Source organism: Bubalus bubalis, chromosome 5, assembly GCF_019923935.1.
Source record: "Bubalus bubalis isolate 160015118507 breed Murrah chromosome 5, NDDB_SH_1, whole genome shotgun sequence".
In the NCBI taxonomy this organism is placed as follows: domain Eukaryota; kingdom Metazoa; phylum Chordata; class Mammalia; order Artiodactyla; family Bovidae; genus Bubalus; species Bubalus bubalis.
Window position 1 is genome coordinate 47,289,421 of NC_059161.1, and position 17,897 is coordinate 47,307,317.

At 34.5% G+C, this 17,897-nt stretch overlaps 1 protein-coding gene across 18 annotated transcripts in view; it reads left to right on the plus strand.

Moving 5' to 3' along the window:
- SDCCAG8 (SHH signaling and ciliogenesis regulator SDCCAG8) overlaps positions 1-17,897 on the plus strand; it is a 243,518-nt gene that overhangs the window by 21,031 nt on the left and 204,590 nt on the right. For all 18 annotated transcript variants that reach the window (XM_044943060.2, XM_025287254.3, XM_044943061.2 and 15 more), the window contains exons 5-6: positions 8,682-8,804; positions 14,698-14,838. In XM_044943060.2, the coding sequence (XP_044798995.2) occupies positions 8,682-8,804; positions 14,698-14,838 (264 nt within the window). The remainder of the gene's footprint in view (positions 1-8,681; positions 8,805-14,697; positions 14,839-17,897) is intronic.

Sequence of the window (17,897 nt, forward strand, 5' to 3'; positions counted from 1 at the left end):
GTTTACATCATGCATCAGTGTAGTATGTGTGTTACAGTTGATGAGCTAAACTGTTACATTATTATTTAGTAAATTCCTCAGTTTACATTAATGTTCACTGTGTTTTACATTCTGTAAGTTTTCTAAGATGTGTAAGGGTATATATCTACCATTACAGTGTTATAGAGAATAGTTTCACTGCTTTAAAAATCATCTATGCTCTGCTTATTTATCCCTTCCTTTCCTATCCACTAAACCCCTGGCAACCACTGATCTTTTTACTGTCTCTGTAGTTTTGCCTTTTCCAGAATGTCATATAGTTAGAATTGTACAGTTTGTAGCCTTTTCAGATTGGCTTTATTGCCTTAACAATATACATTTATGCTTCCTTAATGTTTTTTCATGGCTCCATAGCTTATTTCTATCATTGAGTAATATTCCATTGTCTGGATATAGGATTTTTTTTTTAACTACTCACCAATTGAAGGAAATCCCACTTGCCTCCAAATTGTGGCAACTACAAATAAATCTACTGGGTTTTTTTTTTACTCATTTGGATAAATGCCAAGAAGCAAAATTGCTGGATCACCTGTAAGAGTATGTTTATTTTTATAAGAAACTGCCGCACTGTCTTCCAGAATGGCTGTGCCATTTTACTTTCCCTCCAGCAGTGAATGAAAGCTCATGACGTGGAACAGTCCTTGTGAGAATTTGGTATTGTCAGCGTTTTGAATTCTAGTGTATTAGAAATATGTGATGCTATCTTGTTTTAATTTCAATTCCCCGATGACATACAATGTTGAGTATTTTTTCATATACCTATTTTCCGTTTATATACTCTCTTTGATGAGGTGTCTGTTCGGGTCTCTTGCCCATTTTTTAATTAGGTTGTGCATTTTCTTATTGTTGAACTTCAAATTTTCTTTATATATTTTGGATACCAGTCATATATCTTCTGCAATTCTTTTTTCTCAATTTTGGCTTGTCTTAACAGCATCATAGAGCAGAAGCTTCTAATTTTAATCAAGTCCAGCTTATCAGTTTTTTTCTTCCATGGACTGTGCCTTTGGCATTAAATCTAAAAATACTACCCAACCCAAGCTCACCAATATTTTCTCTAATTCTTTTTCTAGCTTTTCGATAGTTTTGTGTTTTGCATTTAGATCTGTGCTCCATTTTTAGTTAATATTTGTGAAGGTGTAGGATCTGTATCTAGACATTAAAAATTTTTTTTTGCATATTGATATCCATTTGTTTAACACCATTTGTTGAAAAGACTATCAACATTGAGTTACCCTTATTCCATTTTTTAATTAATTTTATTGGAGTATAGCTCCTTTAAAATGTTGTGTTCATTTCTACTGTACAGCAAAGTGAATCAGCTATATGTATATATATATATATATATCCCCTCTTTTTTATTTCCTTTCCATTTAGGTTACCACAAAGCATTGAATAGAGTTCGCAGAGCTATACAGTAGATTCCCATTAGTTGTCTATTTTATACATAGTATCAGTAGTGCATATTTGTCAATCCCAGTATCTCAATTAATCCCCCTCCCCTTTCCGTCCTTGGTATCCATATGTTTGTTCTCTATCCATTGTTAAAGACCGTTGACTGTATTTGTGTGCGTCTGTTTCTGGGCTCACTATTGTGTTTCATTGATATGTTGGTCAGTTCTGTCATAAATATCATACTGTCTTGATTACTGGAGCTTTATAATAGGTCTTGAAGTCTGCCATTGTCAATCTTCCAATTTTGGTCTTTTCCTTCAATATCATATTGATGATTTTGGGTCTTTTGCCTCTTTATATAAGCCCCAAAGTAGTTTGTAAATATCTACAAAGCAACATGCTGGAATTTTGACTGAGATTGTGTTGAATCTCTCAAGTTAGGAGGAACTGATATTTTGACAATATTGAATCTTCCTATCCATGTACATGGAATATCTCTCCATTTATTTAGATATTACTTGATGTCTTCCTCAGAGTTTTGCAATTTTGTTCTTACAGATCTGATGCATATTTTATGCAATTTATACCTGAGTATTTAATTTTGTTGGTGCTAATGTAAATGGTACTGTGTTCTTAATTTCAAATACCAATTACTTATTACTAATATATAGGAAAACAATTGACTTTTGTGTATTAACCTTGTAATGTGCAACCTTGCTTAATGATTTATTTTAGCAGGTTTTTTTGATTTTTGAGGTTTTCTTCATAGACAATCATGTCATCTATGACAAACATAGCTATCTTTTAAAGAATTTTTCTTTTATAGCTTTTATTTTGTTTCTTGCCTTATTGTTTTAGTTAGGACTTTTAATATGATGTTGAATAGAAGCGATAAGAGGTGACCTCCTTGTCTTAATCTTAGTGGGAAACTACCCATTTTCTCACAGTGAAGTACAGTGTTAGCTATAGGTTATTTGTAGATGTTTTTTTACTAAACTGAAGATGTTTTTTCTTTATTCCTAGTTCATTGAGGTTTTTACCTTGAATGGCTCTTGGATTTTGTCACTTGCTTTTTTTACATCTATTGATATGATCATTTGATTTTTTTTCTAGCATGTTGAATTATTTTGATTTTGAAATATTGAGCCAGACTTGCATAGGTAGATTAATTTCTATTTGGTCCTGTTGTATAATTCTTTTTATACATTGTGGGATTTGATTCACTAATGTTTTGATGAGGATTTTTGCATCTATATTCATGGGATATATTGATCTACCATTTTTCAGCCCAGTAGTCTATTCACCTAGTTTGGTTAGGATAATGCAAACTTCATAGAATGAGCTAGGAAGTATTCTCTCAGGTATTTTATAAAATATATTTTGGAGAATTGATCTAATTTCTTCTTAAAATGTTTATCAAAATTCACCAGTGAACCGATATTAGGACTGGTACTTCCAGTTTTGAAAGAGGATCAATTATTTGTTCAATTTCTTTAATACAAGTAGGCCTATTCAGGGCTTCCCTAACGGCTCAGACAGTAAAGAATCCTCCTGCAATGCTGGAGACCTGGGTTCAGTCTCTGGGTTGGGAAGATCCTCTGGAGAAGGAAATGGCAACCCACTCTAGTATTCTTACCTGGAAAATCCCATGGGCAGAGGAGCCTGGCAGGCTAGAGTCCATGGGGTCGCAGAGTCAGACACGACTAAGTGACTTAACTAGGCCTATTCAGATTAACTGCCTTTCCCTTTAGGGGTTTTGGTAGATTGTGTCTTTCAAGGGACTGGTTCGTTTCCTCTAGGGTGATCAAATTATGGACTTAGAGTTGCTCATAGTGTTCCTTTATTATCCTTTTAATGTCTGTAGAACCTGTGCATGTGTGCTAAGCTGCTTCAGTCATGTCTGACTCTGTGCAACCCTATGAACTCCTCTGTCCATGATTCTCCAGGTAAGAATACTGGAGTGGGTTGCCATGCCCTTCTCCAGGGCATCTTCCTGACCTAGGGATCAAGCCCGCATCTCTTATTTCTCCTACATTGGCAGGTGGGTTCTTTACCACTAGCGCCACCGGAAAGCCTCATAGATTCTGTAGTGGTATCATTTCTGAGATTAGTAATCTGTGTCTACTCTCTTTTTTGTCTTGATTAGTCTGGCTAGACTCTAATCAATTTCATTGATCATTTCAAAGACCAATCTTTTGGTTTTGCTGCATTTCTCTCTTGATTTTCTGTTTTTAATTTCACTTGTTTCTACCCTAATTTTTATTATCTTTTCTTCTACTTAAAAAGATTTAATTTCTTTAGTTGTTGTTTGTTTGTTTTAGTTTCCTGAAATTATTGTTTTGAAATCTTTATTCTTTTTAATGTTTCCCCGGATTTAGTAGCATCTCACAAATTTTGGTGTGGTATTTTCATTTTTGTTTAGTTCAAAATAATTTAAATTTTTTTCTTGAAACTTATCCTTGACCTGTATATATTTAGAAGAGTATTATTTAATCACCACATGTTTTGGGAGTGTTCCAGCTGTTTTTCTGTTATTGATTTCTAGTTTAATTCCACTGTGGTCTGATAACATACTTTTTGTGATTTCCATTCTTTTTAATTTGTTAACATATGGTTTTAGACCATAGAATATAGTATGTTTTGGTGAATGTTATGTGTTAGCTTGAGAAGAGTGTATATTTTGTTGTTGTAGGATGAAGTAGTATATAAATGTCAATTAGACCCAAGTGATTAATGGTGGTGTTCAGTTCAACTATGTGCATACTGATATTTTGCCAGTCTGCCAGATCAGTCAATGACTGATCGAGGGATGTTGAAATCTCTAACTGAAATAGTAGATACATCTATTTCTCCTTACAGTTCAATCAGTTTTTACTTCATGTATTTCAATGCTGTTGTTAGGCACATATACATTAGGATTATTATGTCTTCTTAGAAAATTGAACTTTTTATCAATATGTCATGCCTCTTGATTATCCCTGATATTTTTTTCCTTACTATGGAGTCTGAAATTAATATAGCTAGTCCAGCTTTCTTTTTTTTAATTGTTCTTATGTCTTTCTTTTTAAAAATATCTATATTTTATTGAAGTATGGTTGGCTTACAGTGCTTCAGGTGCGTAGCAGGGTGATTCAGTTACACAAATACACATATATTATTTTTGAAATTATTTTCCATCATAGATTATTACAAGATATTGACTATAGTTCCCTATGCTATACAGGAAACCTTTGTTGCTTATTGCATATCTATTTGTTTAATTAGAAAGCTAGCATTCTGCTCATATTAAATCAAACAAGTGGAATAATACTGTCATAATTTTTAGTTATGCATAAATTCATAAGCTTTCTAAAATGTATACATTGCACATATTTATATATATGTATACAAAAGCTTTTCTGCTACACTTGATAAAGGCTGAGAAAGAACATCAAAAAAAAAAAGAGATGAAGAAATTGAAGAACGTAAACTAAATGAAATGAGTACTGAATATGAAATAGAAAAAGTGAAACAAACTAGATGAAAGTAAAAGATCATCATATAGTCCAGTTGTTTTTAAACATGATTGCTCCTTAGAAATGTATCTGGAGCTCTGGAGAAAAAAATAGACAAATGCTCAGTAGCTTTCTTTTGATTTATGTTAGCATGGTATATCCTTCTCCATTATTTTACTTTTAAAGTATCTGTGTCTTTAGATTTAAAGAAGGCTTCTTGTAGACAGTGTGTACTTGGGTCTTATCTTTTATTTACTCTGGAAGTCTGTTTTTTAATTGATATAGTCAGAGCATGGATGTTTAAAAATGATTATTGATACAGTTGGCTATCTATAATACCTGCCATATTTTTTACTGTTTTCTATTCATTGCCCTTGTTCTTTCTGTTTTATTTTTTGTACCATCTCTGGTTTTGAGTTACCCTGTTATATGATTGTGATTTTGTCCTCTCTTAGCATATCATTTGAACTTCTTTTTTTTAAAACAACTTATAAGTAGTTTTCCTTGAGTTTACAGTTACCTTTACCACTAATCTAAGTGTATTTTCAATAAACACTTCAGGGGTTGGAAAAATTCCTTTTAACAGAGTGTTCCCAGTTCCTCCCTCCTGACCCTGATGCATTTCTGTCATTCATTTCAGTTATCCACAAGCTATGATCAGTATATCAGTTCAGTTCAGTCACTCAGTCGTGTCCGACTCTTTTTGACCCCATGGACTGCAGCACACCAGGCCTCCCTGTCCATCACCAACTCCCGGAGTTTACTCAAACTCATGTCCATTGAGTTAGTGATGCCATCCAACCATCTCTTCCTCTATCATCCTCTTCTCCTCCTGCCCTCAATCTTTCCCAGCATCAGGGTCTTTTCAAATGAGTCAGCTCTTTGCATTAGGTGGCCAAAGTATTGGAGTTTCAGCTTCAGCATCTGTCCTTCCAATGAATATTCATGACTGATTTCCTTTAGGATGTATTTGTTGGATCTATATACACTATTGCTAATATGATATGGAACAAACTGTTACCTGTTATATCAGCTAACATTAAGAAAAATAAAAAGATTATACTCATCTCTATATGCCTTCTTGGACTGCTCTTTATTTCTTTATGTAGATCTGAGTTTATAACCTAAATAAATTTCCTACCTCTTGAAGAACTTTTAACATTTCTCGCAGGGCAGGTCTACCAGAAACAGATTTTCTAATTTTGGTTATCTGAAAAAGTCTTTGTTTTTCCCTCACTTTTGAAGGTTGGTATCACAATTCTAGCTTGTCGGGGCTCTTTTCATTCAAAACTTTAAATATTCCATTATACTTTACTTTGTCCATGCCTGCATGATTTCTAAAGAGTACCTCATATAATTCTTATCATTGCTTCTCTATAGGTAAGGTCTTTCCCTTTGACATCGTTAAAATTTTTCTTTTTTCTCTTTGTCTTTGATTTTCTTCAGTTTGAATATGATAAACCTGGGTGTAGATTTTTTCAGTTTTATCTTGCCCAGTGTTCTCTGAGCTTCTTGAATCTGTGGTTTGGCACTTATAATTAATTTGGGGCAATTCTCAATCACTATTTATTTAAATATTTCTTCTCCTCCTTTCTCTCTTTCTTCACCTTTATTATTGTTCCACAATTCTTGGATATTCTGTTTTGTCTGTATCATTCTTTTTGTTCTTTGCATTTCAGTTAGAGAAGTTTCTGTTAACACTTATTCAAGCTTACTAATTCTTTGGATGTGTCCAGTCTATTAATGATCCCTTCAAAGGCAATCTTCATTTCCTCTGCAGTGTTTTTGATTTCCAGCACTTTGCTTTTTTTTCTTAGTTTCCATCTCTGCTTGTATTATTGATCTGTTCTTGCATGTGGGCCACTTTTTCCCATTTGACCCTTTAGCATGCTAATCATAATTAAACTCTCCATCTGATAATTCCAACATCTTTGCTATATCTAAGTCTGGTTCTGTGTTTGCTTAGTTTCTTGCAACTGTGTTTTAAGTCTTTTAGGATGCCTTCTAATTTTTTGTTGAATTCTGGACATAGTGGATTGAATAAAAGGAACTGAGGGAAATATGCATTTAGTGTAAGGTTTTTTATTTGTTGTAGAAGTTAGACTGTGTTTATTATTTGCTGTTACTCTATGTGTCAGAGGCTAAAATTTCCTCCAGAGTTCTGGTTTTGTCTCCACTGTTGTCTTTGGGTTTCCCTCAAGAATTCTTAAATATATACTGAGATGTGCAGTTATTTTAGTGTATTCCCTTGTTATGATACAAGAGTACTTTTGATGTGGTGGTAGGGTATGGGAGTAGGGGGAGCATTTTGTAATCCTATGATCATGTCTCAGTCTTCTAGAGACCCTGTGCCCTTGGCTATATCCTTCACAAGTGTTTCTCAGTCTCCCTCTCCCCTTAAGTGAGATGAGAAGGCTAAGAAGCTGGAGTTGAGTTTCTGCTCTCTTCCCCCAGGTCACTTAGGTTCTGGGGAAAAAAGCAAAAACCAGTTTCTTAGGCTCTGGTAAAATAGTTTCTCTTGAGGCAGTCCTGGTTAAAAAGAACAGAATGCTTTTGGGTTACTTTTCCTCTCCTACTGGAGGAAACAGGAGTGGGGTTTCCTCTAGTCTTTGCTATTAGAATCTGCTCATGTCCTGGAGATAAAGCTCATAAAAGTGTAGGAGGCACCTTCCCCTCCAGAGACTGGGTTATTCTGGAGTTTTTAACTCAAACTGGTCTATACTGAGCTTCCAGCATTTCTGCTCTAAGTTGTGGTTCTCAGGAGTACTTGTCTGTCTTTCCATTCTGAGGGATAATAGTTTTCCCTGTGACCTTAATTCTCTGATGGATCTAAGAAGAGTAGTTTATTTTAAAGCGTGTTCAGCTCTTTTTCTAGTTATGAAGATGGGAGTGATGTCTTCCAAGTTTCTTATATGTCAGACCAAAAATTGGAAGTCTGCAATATTTGTTTAATTATGGTTTTCAATTACAGCTTTGATTTTTTTTCTGAATAAGATAAATGGAATGTAAATTTTATATGCTGTGCAATAGCTGTTTATTATAATGGTAATGAAGATTAAGTATTATACCCTCAATATTTCAGTATTTTTTACTGAGATGCTAGTTAATAGCTATACAAATTGTTATATACCTATAATTCTTTATATTACTCCCTACATAGCCAAGGAAACACTCTTTAAGAACTATCCACCAAACTATTTTCACTCATAATTTCCTTCCATCTGGCTACCAGTTCATAGATAATCATTGTAACTTTCCTCACCTTTCTGTCTCAGTGTCCTTTATCTATGTAGCCATCTGTCAGTTTTCAATGTTATTGGCATTTGAGCATGAATAATAATATATCTTACCTTATGTGTTTAGGAGTGTATGTACCTCATGTTTAAAAGTCTTTTAGATAAACCCTTTAATTAAATAATTTATATAAGTCTGTTGAATAAAATTGTCAGAAACCACACAGTCCTGTGGTATGGCCATTAGCAGGCCATCTACTGTCTTCCCCCAGCCTTCTCTTTGTTAGCTAATGCTTGAGTTTCTTCTTTGTCAAAATATAATTATAATATTTCAGAAAATGGATAGACAGCATCAGTCTTCCATGCTTCATATCATATTGGATCGTCTCATAATCAACAAATAAAAGCACTACTTAAGATTGCTTAATGTATGCAGTCTGCAAGTGGCATTTCTTAAAAAGAAAAAAAAAGGAAAGAAAAAATGCTTAATGTATTTGGTGTTTGTTTCTGCTTTTTATAGGAGGAACTCTCTGGAATGAAAAATAGGGTACAAGTAGTTGTGCTTGAAAATGAAAGGCTCCAGCAAGAGCTGAAATCTCGAGGACAAGAAGAAATGAGGGAACAAACACTTCTGGATGCATCTGTGAGCATTTATTTAAACCATTAAGCTAAAATATATATAGTCTGAATGTTGCCTCCCAACCTCTCCCTCGGCCTTCTTAGCTGCTTCAATTTTTTTCTTAAAGTTTGGCAGAAGTGCTGTGCTGGTATTTACTTGGGGCTGCAGAAATTAAAATTCGCTGTGGTGGTATGAATCCTCAAATTAAATGATGTAATGGTGCCTAGCAGCCACTCCGGTTTCCTCTCTGAGCATTACCATTTGTGTTTTTTCCATACGAAAGAGCAAGTCTGAAAGCAGGAAGTATGTCATATAGGAAGTGTGTTAACAGAGCTGGACTTTGTTAAATCTAGCAACTGTTCAGAATTGTAGCTTAGATTTCTGTTATATTTATCTAAATCGTCTTTGAACTTTGAGCTCCAATAAGTCTAATTAGAATGGTGTAGCAGAAAGAACACTGACATGTATGTCCAAGGTTCAAAATGTTAATATTCCCATTGTCCCTAACAAGCTGGACGTTTGGCAAGTAATTTTATAGGATATTCAGGCTCGGCTTCACCTTGTAAGTCCTCTGTTTATTTATTGGCAATTTGAGAAATTCTCGAATATTAGCAGTCCTTAGTCTTTAATGTGAATGGGGTTTGGGATACTTACTGACGGTGCAGATCCTGGGCTTTATCCCTGAGAGTTGGTCTGGGTTAGTCTTTGAGCAAGTTGCCAAAGTGAATCTAATATCAGTGGAATACATTTTGAGGGACAGAGAATTGTATGATCTCTATAATTCTGTGACATAAAATTTTTATGATGATATTTAAATAGTGTTTAAATTTAATTGCTCTTTATGAGTTGTCAGAGATATTTTTACCTTCAAAATAGTTTTTACTCTTTTGCTATGGGATGTAGTTGATAACAGTTGTTCTGCTTTTTGAGACAAAATTCAATTTTCCATGGGAAAGTTTTGGTACTTGCCTGTTTCGGCTTTACTTTGCAGTTTATTTTGGTACTTTTGACTTAGTCATTATTAGTAAATAAGTTCTGCTTAGGAAAAAGCACAACTGTTTTAATGTTTCACCTGCTAAGTCATGTCAGTCGTGTCTGACTCTGTGCAACCCCATAGACGGCAGCCCACCAGGCTCCACTGTCCCTGGGATTCTCCAGGCAAGAACACTGGAGTGGGTTGCCATTTCCTTCTCCAGTGCATGAAAGTGAAAAGTGAAAGTGAAGTTGCTCAGTCGTGTCTGACTCTTTGCGACCCCATGGACTGCAGCCTACCAGACTCCTCCGTCCATGGGATTTCCTAGGCACGAGTACTGGAGTGGGGTGCCATTGCCTTCTCCGAATGTTTCACCTAGGTGTCCTCTAATTTTTGAAGTTTTTTTCTTAACCTGACCTGATGTTTCATTTGTAATCCTGGAGTTCTATGTGTTAGAATTTGCTATTGTATCTGGATGTGTTAACTCTGAATAATAAAGTGAGCTGATTAGCATTTTAGTTTATTTTTCTGCAATTACACATTACTTTGTGATCAGCTATTTTCTTCATTATATAACTTTTTCTGAGTATTTATAGTATTGTATTATTAATATTAGTGTTTAAAAATTTTGTCTTGGTTCCTATTATTTTGGGTCAATTTGAAAATGATCCATAAAACGTACTTACAGGTAAGCTCATTTTTTTAAATAAGTATATTCTTTTGATTTTCCTCCAAATATGCAGTGAACAGTGACTCAGTTATTCATAGTCTTTGATATTTATACAGTGTAAAGAAGTGGAAGATGGGGAAGTGAAATGAGAAAGGAAATAAGGCAGACAAGTGAATCAGAGGGCAAGAGAAGTGAGTAATGCAAAAGGGGAAGGAAATGATGGTAAAAGCACACATGCTTTGCCATGAGCAAAGGAAACTTGCTTAAGAAAACTACAGATAGATTATAGAAAGGATAGACTTGCAGAGAAAACTACAGATAGATTATAGAAAGGATAGACTTGCAGAGAAAACTACAGATAGATTATAGAAAGGATAGACTTGTAGAGAAAACTACAGATAGATTATAGAAAGGATAGACTTGTAGAGAAAACTACAGATAGATTATACAAAGGATAGACTTGTAGAGAAAACTACAGATAGATTATAGAAAGGATAGAGTTGCAGAGAAAACTACAGATAGGTTATAGAAAGGATAGAGTTGCAGAGAGTTTTTTTTAAAGAAAGCATTCACATGAGCTAACATAATGCAGATATTGAAATGGTTGTTGTGTACGTCAGGCGACCTTGATACCTATTTTAATGTTAGTCTTCTGTGTTATTTTGTTGTTACAAAGTTATTTCTCTCACTTGCTACTTGTGGAGGTGAATTGAGACATTTTGGCAACCTATGAATAGTGTTGTATTGAGAGTTTTGATGTAAATAAAGCTATTATCTTAAATATAAACAGATCGAGAGATACTATCTTCCTTTTTTCCATGTTGATGGTAAATCTTGCCAAAGCTATTGGCAGATTTGACTATATATTTTCAGTGTTTCTTAATGCTTTCTTTGGAAAAACAATTGAAATATGTGTATAGTAATAATTAATATTTATTGATGACTGCATGGTTATGATGTGCCAGGTACTGTATCAAATACTTTGTTTGCATTATATCATTTCAGTCTTATGATAGCCGCATAAGGCAGGTGTTGTTACATCCACTTTCAGATGATTAAATTAAGGTATACAGCAGTTAAGTAACCTACAAAGCTAGAACTCAAACACAGCACTGTCTGACTCCCCTGATCCATCTACCTGGGCTTGAATTATACTACCTTTCTGGCTAGATTAGGAATAGCTTATCAATATTGAACCAAACCATCTTTGCTGTGGACTGGAACTTTGATGGTAGCCTACATGACTTTTAGCTGTTAGCTTGGTTTTTGACTTAACAGTTGAAGAAGCAAGCAGATTATTTTTAAATAACTAAAACCATTCAAAGAATTTTTCATTTGCATCTTCATTTTTTTATCATATTTCTTCTCAAGGGGCTTTTCTTGAGAGTTCAAAAATTATATTAAAATACTCTTTTTATTAGAATTTTTTTTAAGTAGAAAATTTCTGAGCTATTTGTTTCCATGTCTCTTCATCCCTTCAATTCCAACCCCTCCCCTCAATTAAGAAATCAGAGGTCTTCAATGATCTTCAGGGATGTAAATGTAATTTGACTTTTTATATCTTGATCAAATATCATCCAAGTTTTTTGAAAGCTATCTGTGAAAGAACATGTCAATTAGGCTAGCACTTATTTCCAAACAATATTACTTGATATCATAAATCAGTGATCTATAGTCTACATACGTCCTCCAATTTCTCCATAGGAAATTTGTACCACTTTGCTTCATTACTCTGCAAGACTATTTTTAATACAATCAAATCTTGGAAGATTTTTCCCTACTTACAGAGTCAAGTTCAAGCTTATCAGCATGGCATACTTTACTTTCCAGATCCTTATTTAATTCTCTGGCTTCTTCTTTTTTATTTTTTTTCCACTTTCCCTGGTGGCTCAGACAGTAAAGAATCTGCCTCTAGTGTGGAAGATCTGGGTTCCATTCCTGGGTCAGGAAGATCCCCTGAAGGAGCGAATGGCTACCCACTCCAGTATTCTTGCCTGGAGAATTCCATAGACAGAGGAGGCTGGCGGGCTACAGCCCATGGGGTCGCATAGAATTGGACACGACTGAGCAACTAACACACACCCTTTCATAATTGATTTACAGTGCTGTGCCAATCTCTGCTGTACATCAAAATAGCTCAGTTATACACATATTTGTGTTCTTTTTTATATTCTTTTCCCTTATGGTTTATGACAAGATACTGAATATATCAAATAGTTCCCTGTGTTATACATTAAGACCTTCTTGTTTATCAATTCTAAATGTAATAGTTTGCATCTACCAACAGTAAGCTCCCAGTCTATCCTTCTTTCTTCTCTCCTACCCCTTGCCAACTGCAAATCTGTTCTCCATGTCTATGAGCCTGTTTCTGTTTTGTATGTAGATTAAGTTGTGCCATATTTTAGGTACAAATATGGCACATGATAAGTGATATCATATGGTATTTGTCTTTCTCTTTCTGACCTACTTCACTGAGTATGATCATCTTTAGTTGCATCCATGTTGCTGCAAATGGCATTATTTCATTTTTCATGACTGAGTAGTATTCCATTGTGTATGTGTACCACATCTTCTTTATTTATTCATCTGTAAATGGACGTTTAGTTTGTTTCCATGCTTTGGCTATCATAAACAGTTGTGCTTTCATCTTCTGGCTTTATTGCCTTGTATGTCAACCTTTAATAATACTGAATCTCCTAAAAGCCTCTGGGAAACACCATGTTATTTCTCATCTCTGTGAGTTTTCTCATGGTGTTCTCTCTTCTTGGCATCTAACTTTTTTTTTTTTCATCCTTCAAGATATCACACCAGTGTCAAAACTTCTCCAGAAACTTTCCTTGAATCTCCAGTTGCTCTTAGTATACCTCTTCTGTCTGGCCTTGTCCTGACATGCACACTTATGGCTTTACTAAATTGAAATTACCTGGTTAGGTTTTTCTCTTCTTCATTAGCCTATAAACTCCTCAAGGTTAAGATTGGTCTTGGTCATTTTTACCACCCACCACTAGCCACCAAGCTTTTAGTGCAATGCCTGAACATAGTCAGTATTATACAAGTTCTTTGAACTTCCCAAAGAATGTGGAATAGAATCTCAGAATACTACTTTTAATGAATACAATTTACCACATTCTAACATGATATGACACCACAGTATAGTTCTGTGTTTGGGGATATATCCTTGCTTATGAAAACTGTGTCCCTTGGCCCTTAATATGAGTTCATTAATTACTTGTTGGATAAATTAAATAAATAATTTAGTTCTTGATTCACACATAAATCACCCAGATTTTGAGCTGCTTATTACACTGAATGCTGAGAGAATGCCAGAGTTTGCCAACTGACAGTGGGTACCCCAAATTCAGTCTATAGACATGTTTTGTCTATTTGAAAAACTGACTCAGTATTTAACAGTGTTTCAATTGAAGAGCCAGATATCTGCCTCATCTTTTTAAAAATCTAAAGATTTTTTGGGGGTAATAAGAGATGGCATTCACACATGGCAGCAGTTGACTGGAACTGAGTAGTGACTTCTTTCTTGGGTTGCTCTGTCACGATCCCTATAACTACTTTTTGGATCCTTGACAGGCAAGCTGCATGTCAGTTCTGTTTATCACCATGCGCTGTTTTTCTCAATGAAGATAAATAATTTTCTGAAAAGGCAGAAGCTTAGTGGTTTAGCACTCTGGAGCTAGATTTCCAGGGTTCAGATCCTAGCTCTGCCACTTATTAGTCACTTTCTGTCTCTGTGACTTAGCAGTTACTCTCCGTAACTCAGTTTCCTCATCTATAAAATGGAGGTAACGGTGAAACTTGTCCCATAGAATTATTGTAATGATTAGCTAAGTTAATATATGTGGAGGATGTAAAACAGTGTCTGGCACATAGTAAACATTATATGTAGTAATTATTATTATTAGTCATATCTTTATGAAATGTGGAAAATGGAAAACAAACCAAGAGAGGTTTATGTGCTTCAAGAGTATATGTCTCCAAAGAGGTAAAGAGACAATTTCATTTGTTCAATACACTGATATACAGCCCTCTTTGCTCATTTACATTATTGACTGTACCTGCAGGAATTCAACTTTGTAACACGTGTTTGGAATATGCCCCTAACAGCTTGAAAATACAAAATAATTGTTGATTTGTATCTAGAAGCATCTGCTGTTTTTCTTATTCCTTTCATCACAGATAATCAGTATTTCATTTGTAAAGTATGTATATTGATTTAGAAGTTAAAAGTTGATTGCAAGTACTTTCACATTTTATTTTAGGGAAACCTGCAGAATTCTTGGATTACAACAGGTGAAGACTCTAGGGTGGATGAAGCTGCAAAGAGATCATTTTCATGTGGCAATGCCGATACTATCAAAGTTGCTTCTGCTGGTGAGGCTGAAAAATGGAAACTAGAACTTGTGAGTATTTGGGTACTTTTTTCATATGCATCTACATTTTTGGTACTTTTTTATTGTGGTAAATATATATAACACAAAATTTGCTATTTTAACCATTTAAAATTTTAAGTGCACAATTATTTACACTAAGTATATTCACAGTGTTGTTCAACCATAAACAGTACTCATTTCCAGAACATTTTCATCATCCCAAACAAAAACTCTACCAATTAAATAATAACTTCTATTCCACTCTTCCCACAACCCTTGGTAACATTTTCTGCTTTATGTCTTTATATGAGTTTGTCTATTCTAGATACTTCACTTAAGTGTTTCTCATTTTGTCTGGCTTATTTCATTGAGCATAGAGTTTTCAAGTTTCATCCATGTTGTAATGTGTATCATAATTTCATATCTTTATAAGGGTGAATAATATTCCCCTGTACATATATGCCACACTTTGTTTTTCCTTTTATCTGTTAATAGATTTTGGGGGAGTTTCAACCTATTGGCTGTTGTAAGGCTGATATGAACATTGATGCACAAGTATCTATTTGAGGTTCTACTTTCAAATATAATCAGAAAAGCAATTGTTGGATGATTTGGTAATTCATTTTTTTCCTGCTTCTCAGACTGAATTATTTCAATTATTCTATCTTCAAATTTTCAGATTCTTTCTTCTGCTGCCCAAATCTCTAAAATCTCTTTAGTGAATTTTTTATTTCAGTTTTTGTTGTTTTCAGCTCCAGAATTTGTTTGGTTCTTTTCTATAATTTGTTTTCCTGACTTCCTTTAGTTCTTTGTTCATATTTTCTCTTAGCATTCTGAGTGTTCTTAGGCATTTATTTTAAAGTTTTCGTCTAGTAAGTCTGATGTCTACATTTCATAGGCATGGTTCCTGTCAATTTATTCTGTTTAATTGAGTGAGCCATGATTTCCTCTTTCTTTGTATGCCTACTGATTTTTTGTTGTTGAAAATTGGGCATTAAACTGTTATATGTGATAACTCTGGAAATCAGATACCCTATTTTTTTAAGGTTTGATGTCTTTTTTATTGTTGAAGGTTGTCATAGTCCTTTAAAGTATTTTCCAAACTATTTCTGTAAAGGTATTCCTTGTTTTGTGTGATCACTGAGATCTCTGTTCCATTAGCTCATATTCAGCTGATGTTTGAGAGATTTCCTTGACTGCCAGCAGCTGAAACAAACAACAACAAGAACACCAAAAAGCCCCCCAAAAATAGAACAACCAACTCTCCAAGTCTTTGCACTTTGACTGTGCTGGACTTTACCTTACGGTTAGGTCTGCTCTGAGCCTAGAGATCAGCCTGAAGTGAAAGCTTCAGGTCTTAGGATTTTTCTGAGAATGCATTTTCCCTGGGCATGTTTGTGGCTTTCTAAACTCCCCATATGCATAGATGCTTTTGAATGTCCCAATTTCCCAAGGAGTCTAAAATAATTATATTTAAGATCAAATGATACTTTTAAATCCTTTGATCTGGGTGAAAATAATGGAATGATGGAACCAAAAATGGAATGTTCCAGGGGAAGATATAATGAATCATAGTTCCACTCTCATTATTATCCACAGGTTTTGTTAAATTTTTCTAAAGGCTCTTTCTGGCCCAAATTTCCTTGCTCCTTCTCATTCTCTAATCCAAGCTTTTTTCTAGTATTTAGTAAAGAGTTCCTTTCTTTTAAAAAAAAATCAGAAAGACTAAATTATATGGCTTTTTTCCAACTGAATAAGCTATGATAGCTACTTAATACCCATAGGATTAAGACCAGTCTCCCAAGCCATCTGCTATTTTCTTCAAACTACATTTCCAGACTCGCTTCTCATTCTTCTGTCATTCTCACAAGCATTGGCTATAAGCATGCACACCACTCACTTCTTGCTACTTCATAAGCTTATTTCCCAGTTCCATTTCTCTTTGAAGAATTGACTTTGGCTTATGCAATAATCCCTGCCTAAAATGCTTTTTCTTATTCTCTACCTATTGAAATGTTTACCTACCAAACTTAGTTCAAATGTCCCGTCCCATCCTACCTTCCCTAATTACATGCTTCCATTCCTCCTTTCCCACACTAGAATTAGTTTCCCTCTTATGTCTTCTCTTAGTGTTCCATTTATAATTATTATAGATTCACTTGTTTATCCTGTTTGTGTCAAAGGTCAGTCTCTGCTTCTGTGAGCTTTATGTTCCAAGTCTTCCTCACTTCTTTCAAGGATTTCACTCTTGCACGTATCTCCTCTTGCTCGTGTACCTTTTATCCCTCTTAACTGGGTTTTTAGCAAAATATGTGCTATACTAGCTACTGTCTTAAAGCAAATAAACACAAAATATATTTTCTTCATCTTACATTCCCTTTGAGCTATCACCCAGCTACTCCCCTTCATACAAAAGGCTTTCAAAGCAGTCGTCTATACTCATGCCTCTGTTCCTCCTCGCCCATTCTCTCTTCAGCATACTTTATTTGAGCTTCCCCCCACCATATTCCCCTAAACCATTTCTTTTCAAGGTCATTAATAACCTCCACATATCAGTCTTCATCTTCCTTCCTTATCTCAGAGCAGCATTCTATAATATGTACATTAGTTGGTCCTGCCATCCTTTGATATTTCTAATGACACAATTTAGCATAAATTCAAAAAAGTATGCAAAACAAAAATGTACAGCTTCAGGATTTATCTCCACATAAACAACCAAGTAATTGTCCCTGTAAGATGTCTAACATTACCATGTCCCACAAGCCTTCTTCATGCCCACTCCCAATCACCACCTCTCATTCTCTTAAAGCTAAACACTAGCTTGACTTTTATGAAAATTGATCCCTAAGCATGATCCCCAAACATTCAAATTGATTTCTGCCTGGTTTTTAAAATATTACATAAATTGAATCACATAGTACTTATTCTTCTTTGTGTAGCTGTTTTTCAGTATTATATGTGATAGATTCATATATATTTTTAGTTGTATGTGTTAGAAATTTATTCATTTTCATTGATAAATCTACTATATGAATATAACAGAATTATGTATTTATGTATTGTTGACAGATATTTGTATTTTTCCAGTT